General features: G+C 40.8%; 2 protein-coding genes across 3 annotated transcripts; both read right to left on the bottom strand.

The window, feature by feature from the left end:
* Positions 1-525: 525 nt before the first annotated feature.
* SERPINB1 (serpin family B member 1) lies at positions 526-8492 on the bottom strand. 2 transcript variants are annotated; one of them, XM_042808705.1, is made up of 7 exons: positions 8245-8492; positions 7957-8132; positions 5853-5990; positions 4827-4944; positions 3683-3825; positions 2832-2999; positions 526-2131 (listed from the first exon to the last, which is right to left on the bottom strand). In XM_042808705.1, the coding sequence occupies exons 2-7, from the start codon at positions 8122-8124 to the stop codon at positions 1730-1732; spliced, it is 1137 nt and encodes a 378-aa protein (XP_042664639.1). In that variant the 5' UTR covers positions 8125-8132; positions 8245-8492; the 3' UTR covers positions 526-1729. The 2 variants fall into 2 exon arrangements, with proteins under 2 accessions (XP_042664639.1, XP_042664638.1); XM_042808704.1 differs by having other exon boundaries at positions 8249-8340.
* A 937-nt stretch (positions 8493-9429) lies between these two features.
* On the bottom strand, positions 9430-19356 carry LOC122154965 (serpin B6-like). Its single transcript, XM_042808598.1, has 8 exons — positions 19258-19356; positions 18228-18331; positions 17183-17360; positions 15457-15594; positions 14219-14336; positions 13846-13988; positions 11576-11743; positions 9430-10668 (listed from the first exon to the last, which is right to left on the bottom strand). Exons 3-8 carry the CDS (start codon positions 17351-17353, stop codon positions 10264-10266), a joined length of 1143 nt encoding a protein of 380 aa, XP_042664532.1. The 5' UTR covers positions 17354-17360; positions 18228-18331; positions 19258-19356; the 3' UTR covers positions 9430-10263.
* Between the last annotated feature and the right edge of the window lie 133 nt (positions 19357-19489).

The raw sequence follows: 19489 nt of genomic DNA, 5'->3' as shown, positions 1-19489 counted from the left end.
AAGTTGCCATTGCTTGAAACAGTGATTGAGGACCTGGTAGGAAGGCAGTGCCAGCCCAGGGGAGCTCAGGTGCAAGCAATGAAGCTGAGTGACCAGAAGGGGTGAAGCCAGGATGCACCCCTTCCCAGACCTTATTTAAGAGCTGGCAGTGGAGGTAAAGGTATCTTATTTGGAGATTCCTGTTTATCTGAGGATGATTTACTCCTTCTGAAGGTAAGGAGGTTTTGGTTTTCCTTATTTCTGCACCTGCTGTTTTTGGATCTGAGTGAATCCTTGGTCATTGCAGCCTGGTATCTTGCTGTTTTGCTGTGTTGTTGAGCTTTCCATTGCATTACATTCACGTAATAATTTCTTCTCTAGAGATGAGGTTGTTTTTTGTTGTTTTTATCTACTCTGAACAGGCCAAGGGCTTCATGCATCTGATAATGTGTACTGGGCCAGTGGCTTGCTTTGGAGCTAGCCTTCTAGTCACAGTGACAGTTACTTTTGTACTCTGAAATACAAAATGATGTGCAGATGTCTCTATTTGGAACATGAGTTGAAGATAAACTCTTTATTTGGTGCTTAATTGAAAAAATTGCAGTGCAGTTTACAATTGCATAAATGTTTGTGCCCTGCTTAGAACTGAGACTGTACAGGTAAACACAAGGAAACAGTATCCAGAATATACACAACACAGGAAAGTAACATTCAGAACTAAATGGAATATTAACAGCATGTATTTGCTCCCAAGTATAAGGTGGCTGTACAATGTAAGGAGTTATGTATAAACAGGTAGTGGACGTCAGAGCTCAACAAATGTTGAATTTTGTACATAAACATGAAGCATTTGTTGCAGGCTATAGGCAGTCATCTTCTGGGACGCTGAAAAGTTTTTTTTTTTTGAGGTTCACCTAGCATCTAGCCAGAAGCTATCCTCTGTTGAAAATACCTGAACTTGAAGAAACATTCACATTTTTTTTTCAATAACTAAAATGGCACCTAATTCCACATTTGAAAAATTCTCTTTAGACATATCGCCTAAATACATTATTTTCTCTTTTTCATCATGTAAAAGTTGTATTGTAAGTTTTCTGGCTAATGTCTGGAAGGGGTTACTTTTGTTTAAATAGCTTAATCCTTTGTCTATTAATAGATGTCTCCAAACAAATGTTATCTGACCTTCTATTCCGTGACAGAGCTGGGTAAACTCAGCTGTTTTGGAGGAAGTCTTTTGGTACCTGGAAGTTTTAATTATATTAAATTAATTATTTTGATGTTAATGTATATTTGAAGAACAAGACTTTATGGAAGCGATAGCTTTCCAACTACATCCTAGCTCACACGTATGAGGAATGACTGTACTGCATTGGGTGTTGTCAGCCTTCTCTGTAAATACAGAGAAATCTGTACAAAGAGAGATAGTGATCTGGTGTCCTAAAAGTTCAAGTTACTTCCAAGAATATTTTCACTGCTAGCCCAATTTCAAAAGAAGACTACTTCTGCCGAAGAAGTTAAGGCTCTTTAGGTTACTTCCTAGTGAGTACAGGAACTTTGAATCTCTGGGGAGGCTAAGAGTTACTAATCCATTTTCTATCTGATTATTTAAATGTGAAATGCAGAATCATAGTGACAGTTACTGAGAACTCAAGACAGGAACCATGACATTCTGTATCAAAATTCAACTTGCTCATAAGCAAAGCATTTGCTGATTGCAGCAGAAACTGTTTTGCAAATGATGGGTTATTTTTCATGGAGAAGCATATCTGCCAAAGAAAAGTATGCTTTGTGTTGGGTTGTGGCGAATAAAGAAAAGGAAAGGATGGTCAGCATTGAAATCCTCTTCTATAATCATGCGAAGCATCGCAATGCCAGCAGTAGCAGCTGCAGCTTCTGTGCCCTCCTCATTCACTTCTACAAAAGCCTTGTGTACAATTTCAGAGAGGAAAAGGTCATGTGCCCCTGACATTCCTGACAAGTCAGCCTTGGCACTGTCAAATATGTCCAACAAGCCCATAGCTGCTAAATCTGATTTAAGGTCATAGCTCTCTTCTAGCTCAAATTTTGGCAAATGCACATGGACATCACTGGAATATAGATGCTCTGGACACGTCCACTCCTGGAGCTTCTCAAAGGTGAGCTGCTTTTCCAGCTAGAATTAAAAACACAAAGAATTACACTTCATCAGTAGGGGAGTGTATTACTTCCAGTAACATTTAGAGGGTTGTATAGAGTACCATACAACTACAAAGTAAGTGTACAAAAATGATTACCCTGTTTTTTGATAGCTCAGTGCAGATTTAATGACTGCTACTGAAATTAAGTGAAGTTGCTGCAGTTTTCAGTCAATGGAGTAAAACAGATGCTTGCTTCTTGTTGCTAGATAGAGACTACAAAAACATGCACTGGTAGCTAAAACCAATCATTTTTCCTGTTACTCCAACTAAAGGGAATTAGGTAATTAAAAATCATTAACAAAAATAATTACCAGAGAGATTGAAGATGCTGATATGTTCTTGATTACTGTTTATTTAGTAGAAAAACTTGCCTAATGTAAGTCTAAGAAAATAAAGACTTTCAAAGGTAATGGAAGTTCCACCGTGAGAACAAAACAAAACCAGCAGTTTTCATCTTCAGAGTTCTGTTCAGCAAGCTAAAGGCCACAAGAAAAATAGAACACAACTCCTCTCCACGATGCACAGTGTGCGTGTATTCTCGTGGTGTTAGCAGAGCATTATCTAAAAAATATGCATGATGGATATGCAGTTCTAAAAACATAGGTTCATTAAAGGCTTTAATTTTCAGTGGCTGAATGTATCACTTAAATAACTGCATTAGTTTAAATGGGTCACCTTCTGCAGTCCAGTGGAGTCATCTTCAATATCATCAGGTAACAGGATGATCATGCTAAATTCTCTTTCATCATAGGGCAGCTCCAAAACACGGGTTTTCATGTCGGAGATGTACCCAAAACGGAACTTCTTTTTCTGATACATCATTTTCACTGTCTTTCTTTCATTCTGAGTAGTTAAAAGGTATAGAAAATGTTAAAATACCAATTTCGAAGACCAGTTGTAAACGTAAGAATTGTGTTCTTGCAGAAACCCCTACTGCACTATATCAGGTGACTATAAAAACCACCTCCATCAGATTCCTGACTGGCAGTTTAACAACTGATTTTTCTAAAGATAGAATTGTAGTTGAATTGCAATGTTTCATTCTTCCTCATCTTCTATGGCACAGTCACTGCAGAGATTGAAACAGGATTTGAGTTGCTGTACCTTTATATTTCTCTAACAGCAGAAATAACCAAAGGTTAACCCTGTTCAGTGTAAATCAGATGACTGAATACATAGCTCGTAGAGCTATATGTTCCAAAATATAGGACAAGAAAATGGGGCTCAAATGGAATGTGCAGCCATCTTGATACAGTTCATACCAGCCTAAGGACAGAAACTCAGCTAGGCACAGTCAGGGTCCTAGGCTGTAGATGAGGATCACCTCTGACACTGTTCTAGTAAGTGATAGAAGAAATTGCTGAGATACTGAAATTCATAAAGAATCTCTTTTGTAAACTGAAAGCATTTACAAAAATGTCCATGCTTGCATTCTTCTATTATTATAAGTGAAGATTCAGGTTAAGACATTTTTTTTTTTTAACTTGTTTTGTTAGGTATACACTACCAAAATATATCTGTTGTACCTTGTTCAACCGAAATGGCATGTCAGCAGTGTTGGCTTCTTCAAATTTCTCTGCCCAGTTCCCTTTGAAATAAATAGCATTTACCAGTACCAACTTGGTCATGCTATTAACTGAGCCTTCAGACAGCAGATCAGGGATTTTACCTTCAGAGGGCACAAAAAAGGGAGGTCACAACAAAACCGTGTAACATGTTGATTGCGTATGAATTATCCACAGAGACACTGATGCCATAGAAATAGACAATCCTAGTCCATTCCTCTGATAAAAATGGTCTTTTTTCAGTACCTGTCACTTCACTATGCTTAGTACATGCTATAATTTTTGATATACAGTAACTTGATGGAAATGTAATATTTGTAGCTATGTCTGTCACGTATGATTTGTCATCTCTGGTGGTTTGAATCTAACTACCCAGATAAAAAGGACACAGGGCAGCCTAAGCTGCAGAGAGCTGCAGCACATCACTTCAGGGTGGCATCCCCCTGCCACACCTGCAACTAGCTAAGCGAAAACTAGAAGATAACCAGGTTTAGGATTATCAGATTAAGAAAGATATAAAACTAGGCTGTCATTTTAGGTAGTCAATGATCTCCATTTCATAAGTACAAATCTATGTCTGTATACCTTGCCTGCATGGGTTGGCCTGAACACAAACTATGGATTTAAATGGGGGGAAGAAGCAACTATTTATGAGGATGGATAGTGATAGGACAAGGGGGAATGGTTTCAAACTGAGACAGGGGAGGTTTAGGTTGGATATTAGGAGGAAGTTTCTCCACACAGAGGGTGGTGATGCACTGGAACAGGTTGCCCAAGGAGGTTGTGGATGCCCCATCCCTGGAGGCATTCAAGGCCAGGCTGGATGTGGCTCTGGGCAGCCTGGTCTGCTGGTTGGCGACCCTGCAGATAGCAGGGGGGTTGAAACAAGATCAGCATTGTGGTCCTTTTCAACCCAGGCCATTCTATAATTTATGTAGCTGTTGAAATCTCTTGCTTAGGTGTTCTTTGATTCTGTCAACCAATCATTTTAATATCCCTGGAGAAAATGAGTTTTCTCAATTTCCAGGTGGCAGGAAATAAAGGCTGTTCCTGCTCCTGAAGTATGCAAAACTGCCAGTTCCTTCATTAATGAAAAATAGTTCACCTTCAGTTTTCTCCTCTACCCACTGGTTAATTTCCTTCCGGACTTCACTGTGAGCCTGAAGAAAATCAACTGCAGCCAAATCAGCTCCATATAACTTCTGAGTATTAGTCAGGAAGTCCTAGATTTTTGGAACATGAAGAACAGCTGTCATTGCACATAGATAAGAGAACATATCTTTAAGCTGTAGATAACACGCAAAGGTTATCGCCTGCTCTGAGGTGGGGCGCTAATAGTGCATTGTCTGTTTGGGCGTGGGGTTTTTTCTTTGCTGTTTCTCTTTGAAACACCAGTGAGTAAGCCTCACTGTACATCTGGCACGTATACATCTGAGGGAGTGCTTACTGCAGGTGCTCCAGCACTTCTGTCATTCTCCTGAAACAAGCTTAAGCATGACTAAGAAAAAATTCCTCCCAGCAAGAGCTGGAGAGGAATAAAAGTAGCAATACCTAAATACACACAGGTACGGCTCCCTTGCTAAGAGGCATGCTGTTTAGGCATGCTGGGAATCTCCTCCCAGATTACTTAACATCTTTTTGAAAACAGTTATGTAGTACTAGACCAATGAAAAGTCTTAAAAAACAGCAGACAGAGAAATGGGATGTTATATATACTCTAAGCTAAGAATCTACATGGCTTGCTTTTTCTCTTGAGGAAAAAGCAACAGAACTGAACAAGCAAAGTATAACATCCTTTAGGTGCATCCTATAGGCATCTGCACGTTCTAAAGACATATGCATAAGAAGTGCATATGCATGTGTGCAACACTTGTGCAGACTGCCTGGTAACTTTTAGAAAGATGTCTAGACATGTTTTTATCTCAAATACTCAAATGGCTGCATTCCTATAACAACAGCAACACCTGAGCTATGCTGCTTATTGATGCAGAAAGGTAGTTTTGACATCTGGACTTGCTAGTGTGATATTTTTTCTATGGGGCACACTCTAGAGACAGGAGAGCAATAGATAATGACATTTCAAAGCCTCCCACCAGGTTCCACCACACAGCTATATTCTGTGTACCCATACCGGCAGAAAGCTGTAGGACTTCTCTCCAAAAAGTCGATTGGCAATCCGTAGGAGACAGGAAGAATCCCTTCTGTTTATGTCTGCAGTCAGAGCCTGGAATCTTGAGTGTATATTTTCAACTTCATCAAAATGAAATGTCTGAAATGAAAGAGGTAAGCTAACTGCTGCTACTGCTGTTTTTAAAGAACATGAAGCGTATCTGTATGGTGCCTCTGGTAGTTATGTTGAAGAAAGAAAGCAGAAGGAAGCTGGAAGCTGTAAACCTCAAAGAACAAGTGAAACTGTCCCTTAGTGCTGTGCCATCCATGTCACTTGTATTAAGCTACTGCTTTACATTTAGCTGCAGCTGTAGCAATGGATTGTGACCCAGAGTCCTATTGGAGTGCTATTTGCATGTGTCTCCTCCATGGACTACTGAGCTTGTCTGAGCATTCTGGGAAGATGAGGTACTAAGAAAATTTAAGAGCTATGATCTTTGGTGGTTTTATGAAAACATAAGTGCTTTCATAGACAACTATTGCCTTAAAATTCAAAGCTGTTATAATATGGAAGTGTGCATACAAGTACCTGTGGGGAAAGTGACTAGCCAAGGTGTGCAGGTAGGGCAGCAGGATCCACAATAGTGGGTGGTGCCTTGTGGAGCTGAGAGCTGGATCCTCATGGGTCCCCTCCACCATGGGATATTCTGTGATTCCAACTTAAGGTAGGATTATGATCCCAGAAATGAATTTCTCCATGCCTACACGCTTCACACTCATCAGTCACTATCTCCTTAATTAACTGATGTTCTCATCAACTAAACATTATGCTATGGGAATGTGCATTATAGAAGGTTACTGTGCTGAAACACCTTCTGTCTCCAACTCCCCTATGCTTCTCCTGAGTTATTTCTGCTCCCAGTAGATTCTTCCTGGGTGGGGCTGACAGTTGAGTTATAAGGAATATACGTTCAAAGTCTGTTTCTACAAGCAGTGATTCAGTTTTATTGCCTTTTCACTAAGAATGACAGCAATTAATGGTCTAAACAAGTTCTTCCTAAAGTTTGGAGTACAAAGGTGAGCTTATTCATAGGGCAAAAGAGTTAATAGGAACTACAGCGACAATTCTTGCTTACTTCCCTTTGCACTAGCAGGTGTTTGCCTTGCTGAGAAAAAAGAGGCAGAGTCTCTTTTGAACAGGAATCTGAGAGGAAATTGGCACACTGCTACCTGCACTAGAATTTGCAACTGTTGTTGTGAAACTACCCGCTCTAGAAGACTAACTTTAAATACGGAAACTACTTACCCCAGCTTTCAACCAGGCTGGGGAGTGTGAAAGGATTGAGCTGGGTCCACAACAAAGCACCCAGTAAAGGAGCCACACTGTTTTCTTTTAACCTCTGCTGCTCAACCTAGGGATACTGTGAGAATGGACACGTGAGTTCGGCTCCTCAGAAACACTGGGTCTTGGGTAATGTCATCATGTATTATAACAATTGTCATACTTAGAATAATACAGCTCTATATCTTATTTTTTTACTTGTAAGATATGCTTAGCGTTATTATGCATACAATTACTAAATACATGTTGCAAAACAATAGTTCTTTGTGGAAAAGGCTCATAGAATCATAGAATGGGTTGGGCTGGAATGAGACTTAAAGCCCACCCATTTCCACTGCCCTGCTGTGGGCAGGGCAGCCACCCACTGGCTCAGGCTGCCAACCTGGTCTGGAACACATCTAGGGATGGGGCACCCACAGCTTCTCTGGGCAACCTGGCCACCACCTCACCACTTTCTCAGTGAAAAATTCCCCCCTTAAAAATATTTAGCCTAAATCTTCACAAATTCTAGCAAAGACTTGCTGCTGGAAATGCTAATCAATTTAAATTAAGACAGATAAATCAGTGAAGTTAGTTTCCAAATTCATCAGTCAACCCAAATGAAGTGAGGAAGAATGGGCTACAATAGGAGGGCTTTGGAGTGCAGCAGGCAGGTAACAGCAGTGGGGAAGAGTGAGTGAGAGTGACAAAAACCTTGCCCACACAATTAATGCCCTCCTCTCATTGTCCGATCTCTAAAACTTAACAGTTTTTAATTTTAATAAAATGAGAAATTACTGCTGACCTTCACCACCTGTGCCTCTGTATTACCTCTGGACCCGAGAAGAACCATGGCCAGAGCAGCAGAAATACTGAGAGGGGAGAAGAAAACATTTCCTGATGGATTGGTCTCGTTAAGCCTTCTGAAGAGATCGAGTGCAAACCTGCCATTGGCATTGCTCAGGCTCTCCATGGCTGCAGCTGGAAAATAAAGGTTTCAGTGAAGGCTTCAGAAAGCACTCCTCAATGCCCTAGTGTACGTTCTAGGGGCTGGATTCATTTCAGGCTGCAAAAACAACAAGCACGCACTTACTTACCTCCTGTGATGCTTTGCAGCTGCTAGGGAGGACCAAACGAGCAGGAGAGAACCCAGCAGGGAGCTGGAGGTAGGGCCACTGGGAGCTGTGAGGTATCTGGCAGTGGGGTGAAAGGTGCAACGCTGGGGCGGGCAGATGGTTATGCAAAGGCTGGTGGCAGGCAACGCTGTAAAACCTTCCTGCTTGTACAGCTGGGATCCCTCCTTTTTGTTTGCACTGAGATTTGCAGATATGGCTGCTTCTCTCTTCTCACAGCTTTGCTTTACGGCAGATGTTAACGTGATCACTTTTTCTATTTAGAAAAGGAATGAGCAGCATGCTTTTGCTTTCACTTATAGTGTGGTATCATGAATTCACTCCAGCAGCAGCCTCTAGAGGTGGAAAGGGGCAGAAAAAATTCTGTTTTTCACCCTGCTGCCACCCTATTCCCAGACAAAGCACTGGGAGCAGAGGCTGCCCACTTCCCTTCCACCCACTGCTGCTCTCTCAGCACTGAGCATTAGACTGACAGGCAGCACATTGGCTGCTTCCCTGCCCCAAATGGTGACTATTGGGCACAGGGCCGATGAGCTGCAATATCCCATCTAGAAACAAACACTTAGCTTGTTCAGACTGGAGAATGCTCCAGGGAGGCCTCACTGTGGTCTTCCAGTATCTAAAGGGAGCATATAAATAAGGAGGGAGAGTGACTTTTATAAGAGGGAATGGCTTTAAACTAAAAGAGGAGATTTTGATTAGATGGCAGGGGGATGTTTTTCACTTGGAGAGTGGTGATGCTCTGGTACAGACTGCCCACAGGAGCTGTGAGTGTCCCATCCTTGGAGGTGTTGAAGGCCAGGGTAGGGGGAGCCCTGGACAGCCCTGCCCACAGCAAGGGATTGGAACTAGATAATCTTTTAAAATCCCTTCCACCCCAATTCATTCTGTGATTCTCTGACTCTGAGCCTTTGCCTTAAAAACTCCTTGTTATGAATCCTTCAAAGGTAAACACCTGAACTCCATCATACTCCAGGTAAGCACCTTGGTTTTGCAGCATTCAGAAAAGCCTCTGTTAAGCAATGAATTCTGAGTAAGCTACATGAAAGATGACTGCCTTCCACCATTACGTGCTTTTTTCTTCACACTAGATATGAAAACAAAAATTGCAATATTTATGGTCAAAAAAGAAACAGACTCCCACAGCACTCACAAGTTTGTTTATTCTTTCAAGAACAGCAAAACAAATAAATCACTGTGTTAAGAAACCTTTGGCATCCAGTTTAATGAAGATGCTTAACAAACACAGAATAGGTAAAAATACACAAAGATTGGGAAAAAAAATAAAGCTCTGTCACTTAAATACTTCATAGGCATTTGTTTTTTTTTTTTTTAAACTTTTTTTTTTAAAGACTAATGAACCAGTGATAGCTAATATTCCCAGGTGGCACATGTGGTGTTAACAGTATTCCATGAAAACCTGTAAGATCACTTGTTACAAACAAAACTTTTATTCCTATTCTTGCATAAGAGCTATCCGCTTACAATAAAACCTCTGTCTAGTGCAGGTGCTTAGTAACTCTTAGAAACAGCTTGCCAAAGCCTCCCTCCATTACCAAAACAGTAAAGAAAGTGAAAGTTAAAAAATAAGTGGGGATAGGAAGAAAAATGGGGAGCAGAGCCTAAGATATCTTCCGCTATAGTCAGAGACAAAATCAGCTTCTTTTTTTAATGTTGCCTTGTTATCTAGTGGCCAGAAAAAGCAAGATACATGGCAGGTGGAAGTTCACTGAGCTAGTGGGATGTTCATGTTTCTTGTGCCAGCAGGAACACAACTCTACTCAGGTGCAAATTGTAAGGCAGCTGTTTTAAGTGGTAGCTGCTGTGTATGTGTAAGCAGCTTTGTTACTCTATGCAAGCCCAAAACGACAACCAGATCAGGGGATTCAGGCACAGTGGAAAGAAGTAATAAGTGCAAAAGAGCAGTTCTACCCTAAAGGAAATCACATCACTGTGCTAATGGCAGCTCTTCTGTCTCTTTAGGGAGAGCAAAATCTGCCACAGAACAAAATACTGGAAGTTTTGTTGTGCCGGATGAAGAAGAGGAAGGGATGATCGGCAGTGAAGTTGGGAACGATCATAGCGCAGCGGAGCAACATCACCCCTGCTGTGGCAGCTGCTGCTTCAGTGCCTTCTTCGTTGACCTCCACAAAGGACTTGTGAACCACTTCAGAGAGCACAAGCTCGTTACCAGAGGAGATTCCTGAGAAGTTCGCTGCCTGTAAGTTAAATGCATCACGCATTCCCATGTTGCTCAGGATGGGTTTCAGATCATAATTTTCTTCTAGTTTAAACCTGGGTAAAGACAGCCTCACTTCTGTACTGTCCATCATTTCAGGATTAATCCACTCCATCAGCTTCTCATGTGTAAGTTCTCTTTCCAGCTTAAAAACAAAAAACATAACCCAATGTTAGATAATTAAAATAAGAATAGTTAAAGTTTTACACTAATCTCTACTTTTGCCTGTGTATGTGTTTACATTACATGTAATATGCATCTTTTCAGGAGCTTACAGGGTCTGAAGCCCGAAGTACAAGTTTTATTTCTTAGTAGAGGCTACTGCTTCAGCTGAGATCAATTCTGTATGTTTTTTGGGGGATGGTAGATACAGTAAAGTTCAGTTTCTAAAATACTATCAGATTGTAAAAACCTTATTCTACATATAGAAAGTAAAGGCACAGGAGAACTGATGACAAGGTCCCAAACAAATTGAACCCAGTTCTTCAGCCTTTCAGGATCTTTCAGCTGATGGGCTGGTGACAAAGCCTGCTTACAACACCTTTTAAAGTCAGCATTAGGAAAAAAATCCAAAACTTATTAACCCATTGGCCAGAGCATGATCTGTATCTTATCAACATAACACAAGGGAACTTGGATTATTGTGTGAGCAGTTTCCAAGTAGAAGGGCAGTGACAACCTGCCACATCTTCAGTAAGAAGATCTATGGGTCAAACTGTAGAACTTCTAATAAGGACTTCCTAAGAGCTGCCCCAAATTCCCTCTCATTTGGTGCTCATCATACTATGGCTTCACCATAACTACGGCTAACCCCTGCTTCTGATGAGTAAGAGGCCTCTTTCAGAGCCTCTTTGTAATGAGGCAGCACACAGCTTGGCCAGTAGTGATAAATGGCATGCCACTTTAGGGGCAGAAACACAAGGAGCATTTCAGTCTGTCTTGAGCATCAGTGATACAACAGCTCTGGAACTGAACTATAAACACATGCACGATAGCAAACTCTCTTTCAAGGCAGGACATAAACTGCCTTTGCAATAAGCTCAACAACTTACCTTTTCCAAGCCAGTAGATTCATCCTTAATTGCATCGGGGAGTAGAACGATCATACTGAGTTCATTACCAACGTAAGGGATCTCAAGGACTTGGGTCTCCAAGTCTCCAATATAGGTCATGTTATATTTACCTTTTCTGAACATCATCTGCACAGGTTTGGTCTCATTCTAAAAACAAGCAGACACCAAGAGTTACTACTGGGCTGGCATGGCAGTCGTAACTGGATGCCTGCTTCATATATTACTTAGGGCTTTTTACTATTTGACTGCACAGAGAACTAAGTACACTGTATAACACAGTATAGCACAGTCACTCTTCTGTAAAGCAAGAGATAAGAAGTAAGAATCCCTGAGATTTAATTGGTAATCGCTAGTATGGAAATATCTGTGAAACTTGCTTTAGGGTAAAGAAGCAAGAATACATGTTTGCTCACTTTAGAAGTAGTGACTAGCTCTAAACAGAGTTGGTAATAAGCAGAGCTTATGTTTCTTGCTTTAAATGAATACAAAATAATTTCAACTTTGATATCTTCATTTCACTCCATGTGGTTCTAAGTACTATGACATAAAGTAATACAAACGCTAGGAAACTTCTAGCCTCACTTTCAATTGTTAAAAGGCACACAGAGGAATAAATCTTTCACCTTCCTACTGTTTCTCCCCCATCTCTCTCCATTTTTGCATGGAGCATCAGTTACTTTTGTCTACATTACTTTCCTCCTTTTCAGTGGAGCCTAATCCCTTCTTCCCCTTACCTTCACCATTTTTTGTTTTTAGAGGAAAGACTATTGAGACTGAATTTCTGACTCAATTCTATACATGACTGCCATTGACTGTGAAAACAATGTCAGAAATTATTTTGCAACAGCAATCAGTGACACATAAAAATGATGGATAAGCAAAGGCCACACAGCATACTAGCATCATCCAGTGAGTCACAACAAAGTGCAAAAGTCACAGATAAAATAGATGTCACAGAATGCTCAGAAGGCTATTTGTGTGCTAAAGTAACTACTCCCGGACAGACTGTAAAATAACTTCAGGTTTATACCTTGGATTTTTAATTGCTTGAGTTCTGTAGCTCACTGGTGATTAGTCGTTAATAGGATGAAAACAGAAATGTAAGCCACTTAGTTTTGTAAGGAAAGAAGTTTGTGGTTCTTTGCACATCTAACAGTGTGTTACTCGATGAGCCAAGGCAGCATCCCCTGTCTCACATCTTACAACTTTTCCCAATAGCTATCTGCATCCCAAAAACTGTGTGTCTGCAAAGGAAAAGGTCTAGGCTGAGACTCATACCCAGAGAAACAGCACTGGATTTGCCTCCTGAGGAGGAAGAGGAAAAAGCTCTAGGCAAGAACATAAGCTTGGGCTTTGTGTGACACCTCTGTGGGAAATTGATAATAAACCTCCCTTTCTAACAGGAACAAGTCAGTCCAGTGGTTTCTGAAGTGTGAGAGCAATATTACTATTCCCTGCTTGAAAAGTGGTATTAGCAGTTTCAAGCACTCTTGGATATATATACTGAAGTTTGAAATTAGGCACAAGGGCTTCAATTTTGTATAGTGGTTATTTTAAGCAGGTGAGTTCTTAAGCAGCTCACATTACCAGTTCACCCTCATGACACCTGGATGGACATCCAGAGATGGAAAGTGACCTCTAAGGGCCAGCTGTAGCCTATTAATGGTTGATTCTATGATTCTATGATTCTAATGATAATAAACAAGTCCTCAATTGCCATGCTGTACTTTTCAAAGCAAAAGAAAGTCAAGCATGGAGGCCTACAGAGGAGAGAGATTTTTTTTCTTCCTCTCATTTCATTTCTATCACTGTACTGGTAGAAACACAGCAAAAAGAAAAGCATTCTGACTGAAGATGACTGCTGTGTTCAGACATTTCTGCACACGTGGAAGTTCTGTTTTACACTGAAAGTCGATTTCACCAACTTCTGTGAAACTGGTCATGACTTTCAAACAGCCTAGCAGCTTCATACAAGCATCTTCTACAGTACTAAGTTCATGTATCACACCACATTTCTCAAACACAAACAAGAGGAGTAAAGGAAAAAAGGAGAGAGTGTAAAATAAGTGTGTGATATTAAAGCTTTTAGTAATTATGTGAAACTTAAGGGAAGCTAAATGGAGTGTTCATATTGAGGGGGATGGAGTATAGGGAGCTCCATGCAGACTACTTTAGGTAACTCTACTTGAACAGGTTTTTTTCTTCTATGTTACGAAGAGCTTCATTGTCAGCACATTAATATATCATACCTTGTTAATTTTAAATGGCATTTCAGTTGTGCACTCTTTGTCAAACTTCTGTTCCCAGTTGCCTTTGAAATAGATGGCATTCACCAACACAAGTCTGGTCATGGAATTAATAATTCCCTCTGACAACAGTTTTTGAATTTTACCTTTAGGAAACACAAATTGAACAGTGGTACATAAGCAACTGTTGTAATACTGAGTATCTAATATGTACTAATGATAGACTAGATAAGGGAATTATGTCCCAACCAGAGACGGAGCTCAATGGGTGAGGTTTTTGTTTGTTTTAAAAATGACAGTACTACACCTTGATAGAGCTGTTTATGCAAGCCCTGGCTGACATTAAAGACAGCAGGGAGTTCTGCAGAACACTCACCTTCAGTCTTCTTTTCCACCCAGCCATTTATTTGCCTTCTGGAATCCTCTGCAGCATTTTTGAAGTCAGCCTGTTCTAGCCCAGCATGGTAGAATTTCTGACTCGATTCTATAAATGACTGCCAGAAATGTTTAAAACAGCTTTTTAGCAATATATTTTATTGACATTCAGCCACAGATGTTAAGTACACTGAGAAAAATCTATTTCCTGTCTTCCTTCAGCTTCATATAAAGCCATTCAGGTTTTGTCTGACATGTTTTTATCAGTTGTTTTATCAATTATTTTGAGCTTTATGTTATTAAGTCAAATGGCTTCTTTAATATACCACAACATTCTACAGTACTCAACTGAGAAATGATTGTCTGGGTTGTTTTCTTTTTGCTTGAATGAGAGAACATACAATGTTATAAGCTTGTCCCTATATAAACTTCATTGCTAAAACTCCCAGGCTAACAGAAAATTTTTAGATTGGAGGAAAAACAATTTATTATAGTGAGAATATATAGTGAGTTTAATATAGGGACATCTTATTCACAGATTAAACATTTAGAGTATAATCCACGTAATTTTAATCTAGCAGTGGAATGAAACCAGCATTTTTATTAAAAACAGACTATAAATTAGTACGAATAACAAGAGAGCACCATAGTGACAGCGTAACAGCATCTGTTTTCCTGCAGGACTTCTTAGACACACAACTCTGTAACACTCTCAAAAACAAATCAGATCCATACCTCTACAACTAGGAAAGCATCTGAAGAAACATGAATAACAGTACTTATGACCCTTTTAAGTGTATACGCACTTATATGGAAAATATAAAGAGACACATACTCCTCTCAGCACGTTCTCTGGATTACTTGATTAAAAGAAAAGAAACTACAAAGTTCTACCCATGCTGGATAGCAGTAGCAGTTATTTTTCATCATAGTTACAGGTTATCAAAGGCAAGGAGATTTGTCAATCATTTGATCCTAGAAGCCACCAAAAATGGATCATGAAACCTGGGGATTCAGAGTCTGATGAATTTCACGTTTTTGTACCAGTTGTGCATTCATATAATCTGAAAGTAGCTTCTCCATTCGGTTAACATCCTGCCTTTTGCATAGACTGTCAGGTTGGTAGGTCTCAGCCTAGAAAAATTTGGAAAGTAAACCCAAAGCCTTTATCTAAACTTCAGGGGAAATAGCTAGCAAGTACATTATACCTCACAACACTCAAATTTAATGTTTACTTACTGAGAGAAACTCAAATGTCTTTTCTCCATAAAGTCGATTAGCAGTTCTGAGGATGTATTTGGTCTCAGGGTTGTTAATTTCAGAGAGAAGCGATTGGTACCCATTGTGAGCATCCTCAGCTTTGTTCAAAGAAAGCACCTGCAGAGAGACAAATACCTTCTGTGGAGTCTTTGCCATCTCTGACACACTTGCTTCAGCACAATTGTTTTGTTTTCACATGAGTTTTGGGCTTAAAATCTGAGACTTGAAGCCAGCAGATTTTTCATTGCACAAGTCACATACAGTGCACCCAGACTGATGTTGTATGAGTAAGAAGTTATGCTGCCGAAAAGTGAGTGTATTTATCTTCATTCTGTCCAAGTGTTAGAGGATCACAGAACGGTTGAGATTGGAAGGGAGCTATGAAGGTTACTTGGTTTACCCCCCTGCTGTCTAAGGAATCCATCTAGCTTCCAAAGAAGTCTGAGTGCAGACACATTCTGCCCTTTTCTTAATGCTGCACATGGTAGTTCTTAGAGAAATTAGGCTTTATGATCTCCGCCCTACAAAGCCTAGGAAAACTCACTTAAAATCCAGAAACAAAGGAGCCTGAAGTTAAAAAAAAAAAAAAAAAAACAAAAAAAAAAAAAAAACCTCCACATAATTTTTCACATTGATTATAATAGCATCAAAGGATCTTATTAAATACCTTAGATGCAAATCTGATCCTTCAAGTGATAACAGGAAATACACTGCTGGAGCTGATGTTAACACAGCAAACATTTAAATTCCCATTAAAACAACATTTCAGCTTCATCCTCATTCTTCCTCTTGACTACTACCATAGGTACAAATGAAAAAGTATTGATGACCTACTCCAAATTACAACACCAGAAAGAGAGAGGCAGGCAGCACCTTAGTGAACATAGAATAAAGTGCACTACTTAATGATAGATTTGACCCTACCCTGTTACAACAGGCCCACCACTGCACTCCCAAACTGCTCTCCAGGTCACTGGATTACAAATTTACATTACGAATTTTACTTTTCATTGGCCATGCAGCTTTGCCTTGTTCTGAATCTTTGCTGGGGTACTCACTGAACTTCAGAGCAATGTTCTTAGCTCTGTATCACTTCTTTCTTCTGCAAGTTCCAGGATTAAGACTACAGGTTGTGAAAACATAAGCTAGTACACTGAACACGCAACTGGTTGGTGTTTTTTTTTTGTTTGTTTGTTTGTTTCTCAAAATCTGGGACTGTTTAATGTGACATGCTTATATGTTGGATATTCTTTCTCTTGATTATCTGGCTACATTTTTGAAGTATGCATAGTCTGATATTAAGCCCAAAAAGATAATGGATTATTTCCTCTTATTGGAGATTCATCTCTGGCTCTACAAATACAAATATTTAAGTAAAAATAAATAAATAAATAAATCCCAGCTGCCTCTTAATGACATATAAAAGGAAGATCTCCATATCACAAACAAAAACCCAAACATCCCAAAAACCAGGAATCTCTTAATTTCACACTGCAGGAAGTCCTCCTGTACATAAATTCTGTAGAAACAGGTTCTGCTTATGTACATACTTCAGGAAGACTTCTGACCTCTGAGGCCAGAGTGACTGTAACAATTTAGCAATTAGAGGTCACAGATTGCAACACAAATCTCAGATCTGTAGTTTATATATTATCAAATAGATGATATATGCATTAAATCCAATACATTAAGTTTGGATACATACCTTTGCTATTTGGGATTCAGTGTTACCTTTCGAACCCAACAAAATCATAGACAAAGCAGAAGAAATACTAAAAGGAGAAAAGAACAGATTCTTTGTGGTGTTTTTCTCATGCAGCTCTCTTAAGAGGTCGAGAGCAAAAGTGGAAACAGCTGTACTGAGGCTATCCATCATTCAAAGCCTAGGAGAAAAAAAACCAAACAAGATTGGCTTAAATTTATTTGATCACAAACTGACAAACTATTTATTTTACATTTCACAATATAAACCATACAGCAAATATCTTGATTTGGGTAGAAAGTTATGAAAAACTGGTTTGGTGGAATAAATATTTTAAATTCCATACAATGTACTTGAGGCAGTTAATGTTTTTATGTTTTAAAAATATATATGCAGCAAGAGCAATTCCCATTGGCACAGAAACAGATAATTATCAAGGTAAGAAAAGACCACTAAAATCATCTAATCCAAATGTCAACCTATCCCCACCACGTCTGCTAACCCACATGCTTCAGTGCCCTATCTAGACATTTCGTAAACATGTCCAGAGACATGACTCCACCACTTTCCTGGGCAGCCTGTTTTCAGTGCCTCACCACTCTGAGCAGTTTTCCATAACATCCCACGTGAACCTCCTTTGGCACAACTTGAAACAACCCTGTCTCATCCTATTGCTGCTACCTGGAGAAGAGGCCAAGCCCCATCTTACTACAACCTCCTTTCAGATCACTGTAAGAGTGGTAAGCTCTCCCCTGAGCCACCTCTTCTCCAGGCTGTACCATTCCAGCTCTCTTAGCCACTCATCGTAACACTTGTGCTCCACACCCTCCACAGCTTCATCGTCGTCCTCTGGACACACTCCGGGGCCTCAATGTCTTTCTGGTAGTGAGAAAAGTCATTGGTCTTCTTCAAGGAATAAATAATACTACATCTTTTGAGATGAGCATACTATGATATGACAGAACAAGTCTCCTCTGACTCTACAATTACTTGCCTTACAGGAAAACCGAAGCAGAAAAGCATCTGAATGGTAGAATTACAAACTCACCTTCTCAAAGTCTGCGTATCTTCAGTATTCCCTTCAAGCTTGCTTCTTCACTAGTGTTCTAGACCTAGCAGCCAGTCTGCCAGAAACCAACTGAATGAGTCGATCTATAGGATTCAAATGAAATTTATCTGGTCAGCATGACAGATTACTGCAGTTTCCTGCTGTGGTACAAAATCAAAGTCCTCTGCAGTTTGCCTTTTATTGTCTACATCATGGAAACAGATTAGTAAACTATTTACTTGGAACTTCATGGCACATACGTAGCTCAGTGCTTGTGAGACTTCACATACGTCAGCCGAGCAGGTAGCTAACTAGCCCGAAGTTATGCTACACACCTGCAGGAAGGTGCAAGGAGTACCAGAAAGCAGAGTAAATTACAGATAAGTGCCAGCTGACATTGCAGGATATCAGCTAGCAATAAAGATGTTTTGTTTTTTTTTCCCCTAAGGCAGTGCTTAGTGTTGGTACGTTGCTATAAAACAGAGCCAACACCTACTTTGTATTTATGATTCATCACCTCAAACAAGAGGTAGCAGCAAGTTTCCGCAGGCATGTTTCCCCTAAGACAAATTCTCGGCAGGAGCTTCGCTACGTTCAACAGCTGCAGCTGTACTCATTTTTCCCTCTGCCCGTAACCATAAAAACACCGACAAAAAAAAGAAACTCGCACTGAAACAGTCCTCCCGTTCTGCCTGAAGCAGGAGCGATTTAACGCCGAGCACCTTACAGCGCTAATAAGGCTGGGCGCAGCTCAACTGTCCGCGCTCTCCCTGCGGCTCAGGAGCAGGCTGAAGCTCGCGCCTCTCCATCGATTTACGCCTGTTTGCCACAAAACCCAGAGACAGGGCCGGATGACAGGGCTGCGGAGCACTGCGAGACCCCTCCCGCCGCCAGCACTCGGCCAACGCCCGGCAGCCTGGCACGCTGAAACCGCTCGGAGCGCCGCCGAGAGGGGAATGCCGTCGCCTCCCCTCAAAAAACCAACGCGTGCTTCCCGCAGAAAACGACAGCGCAGACGCTCCGCACTCACCCAACCGAGCACAAACGTTGCCCCGATCTCTGCCCCGCCCTTCTCCCGGAAGTTTTTGCCCAGCCACGGGCCGCCCATCGTGGGGGAGCGGGTTGGAGTTGAGCTGCGGACGGCGGCCTTGAGCCGTTCCCCGCGGCGGTGAGAGGCGGCCATCTTGGCTCGGAGCCCTTCGTGCCTTCGCGGTGCTCGCCTCGCTGCCTGATTTCCCCTTCTGCCTCCCCCTCCTGGTAGA

The sequence above is a fragment of the Centrocercus urophasianus genome, unplaced genomic scaffold (assembly GCF_019232065.1).
Source record: "Centrocercus urophasianus isolate 14NV4802_14NV808 unplaced genomic scaffold, USGS_Curo_1.0 seq_11, whole genome shotgun sequence".
NCBI classification, from domain to species: Eukaryota; Metazoa; Chordata; class Aves; order Galliformes; family Phasianidae; genus Centrocercus; species Centrocercus urophasianus.
This window is presented reverse-complemented; position numbering and strand designations above follow the sequence as displayed.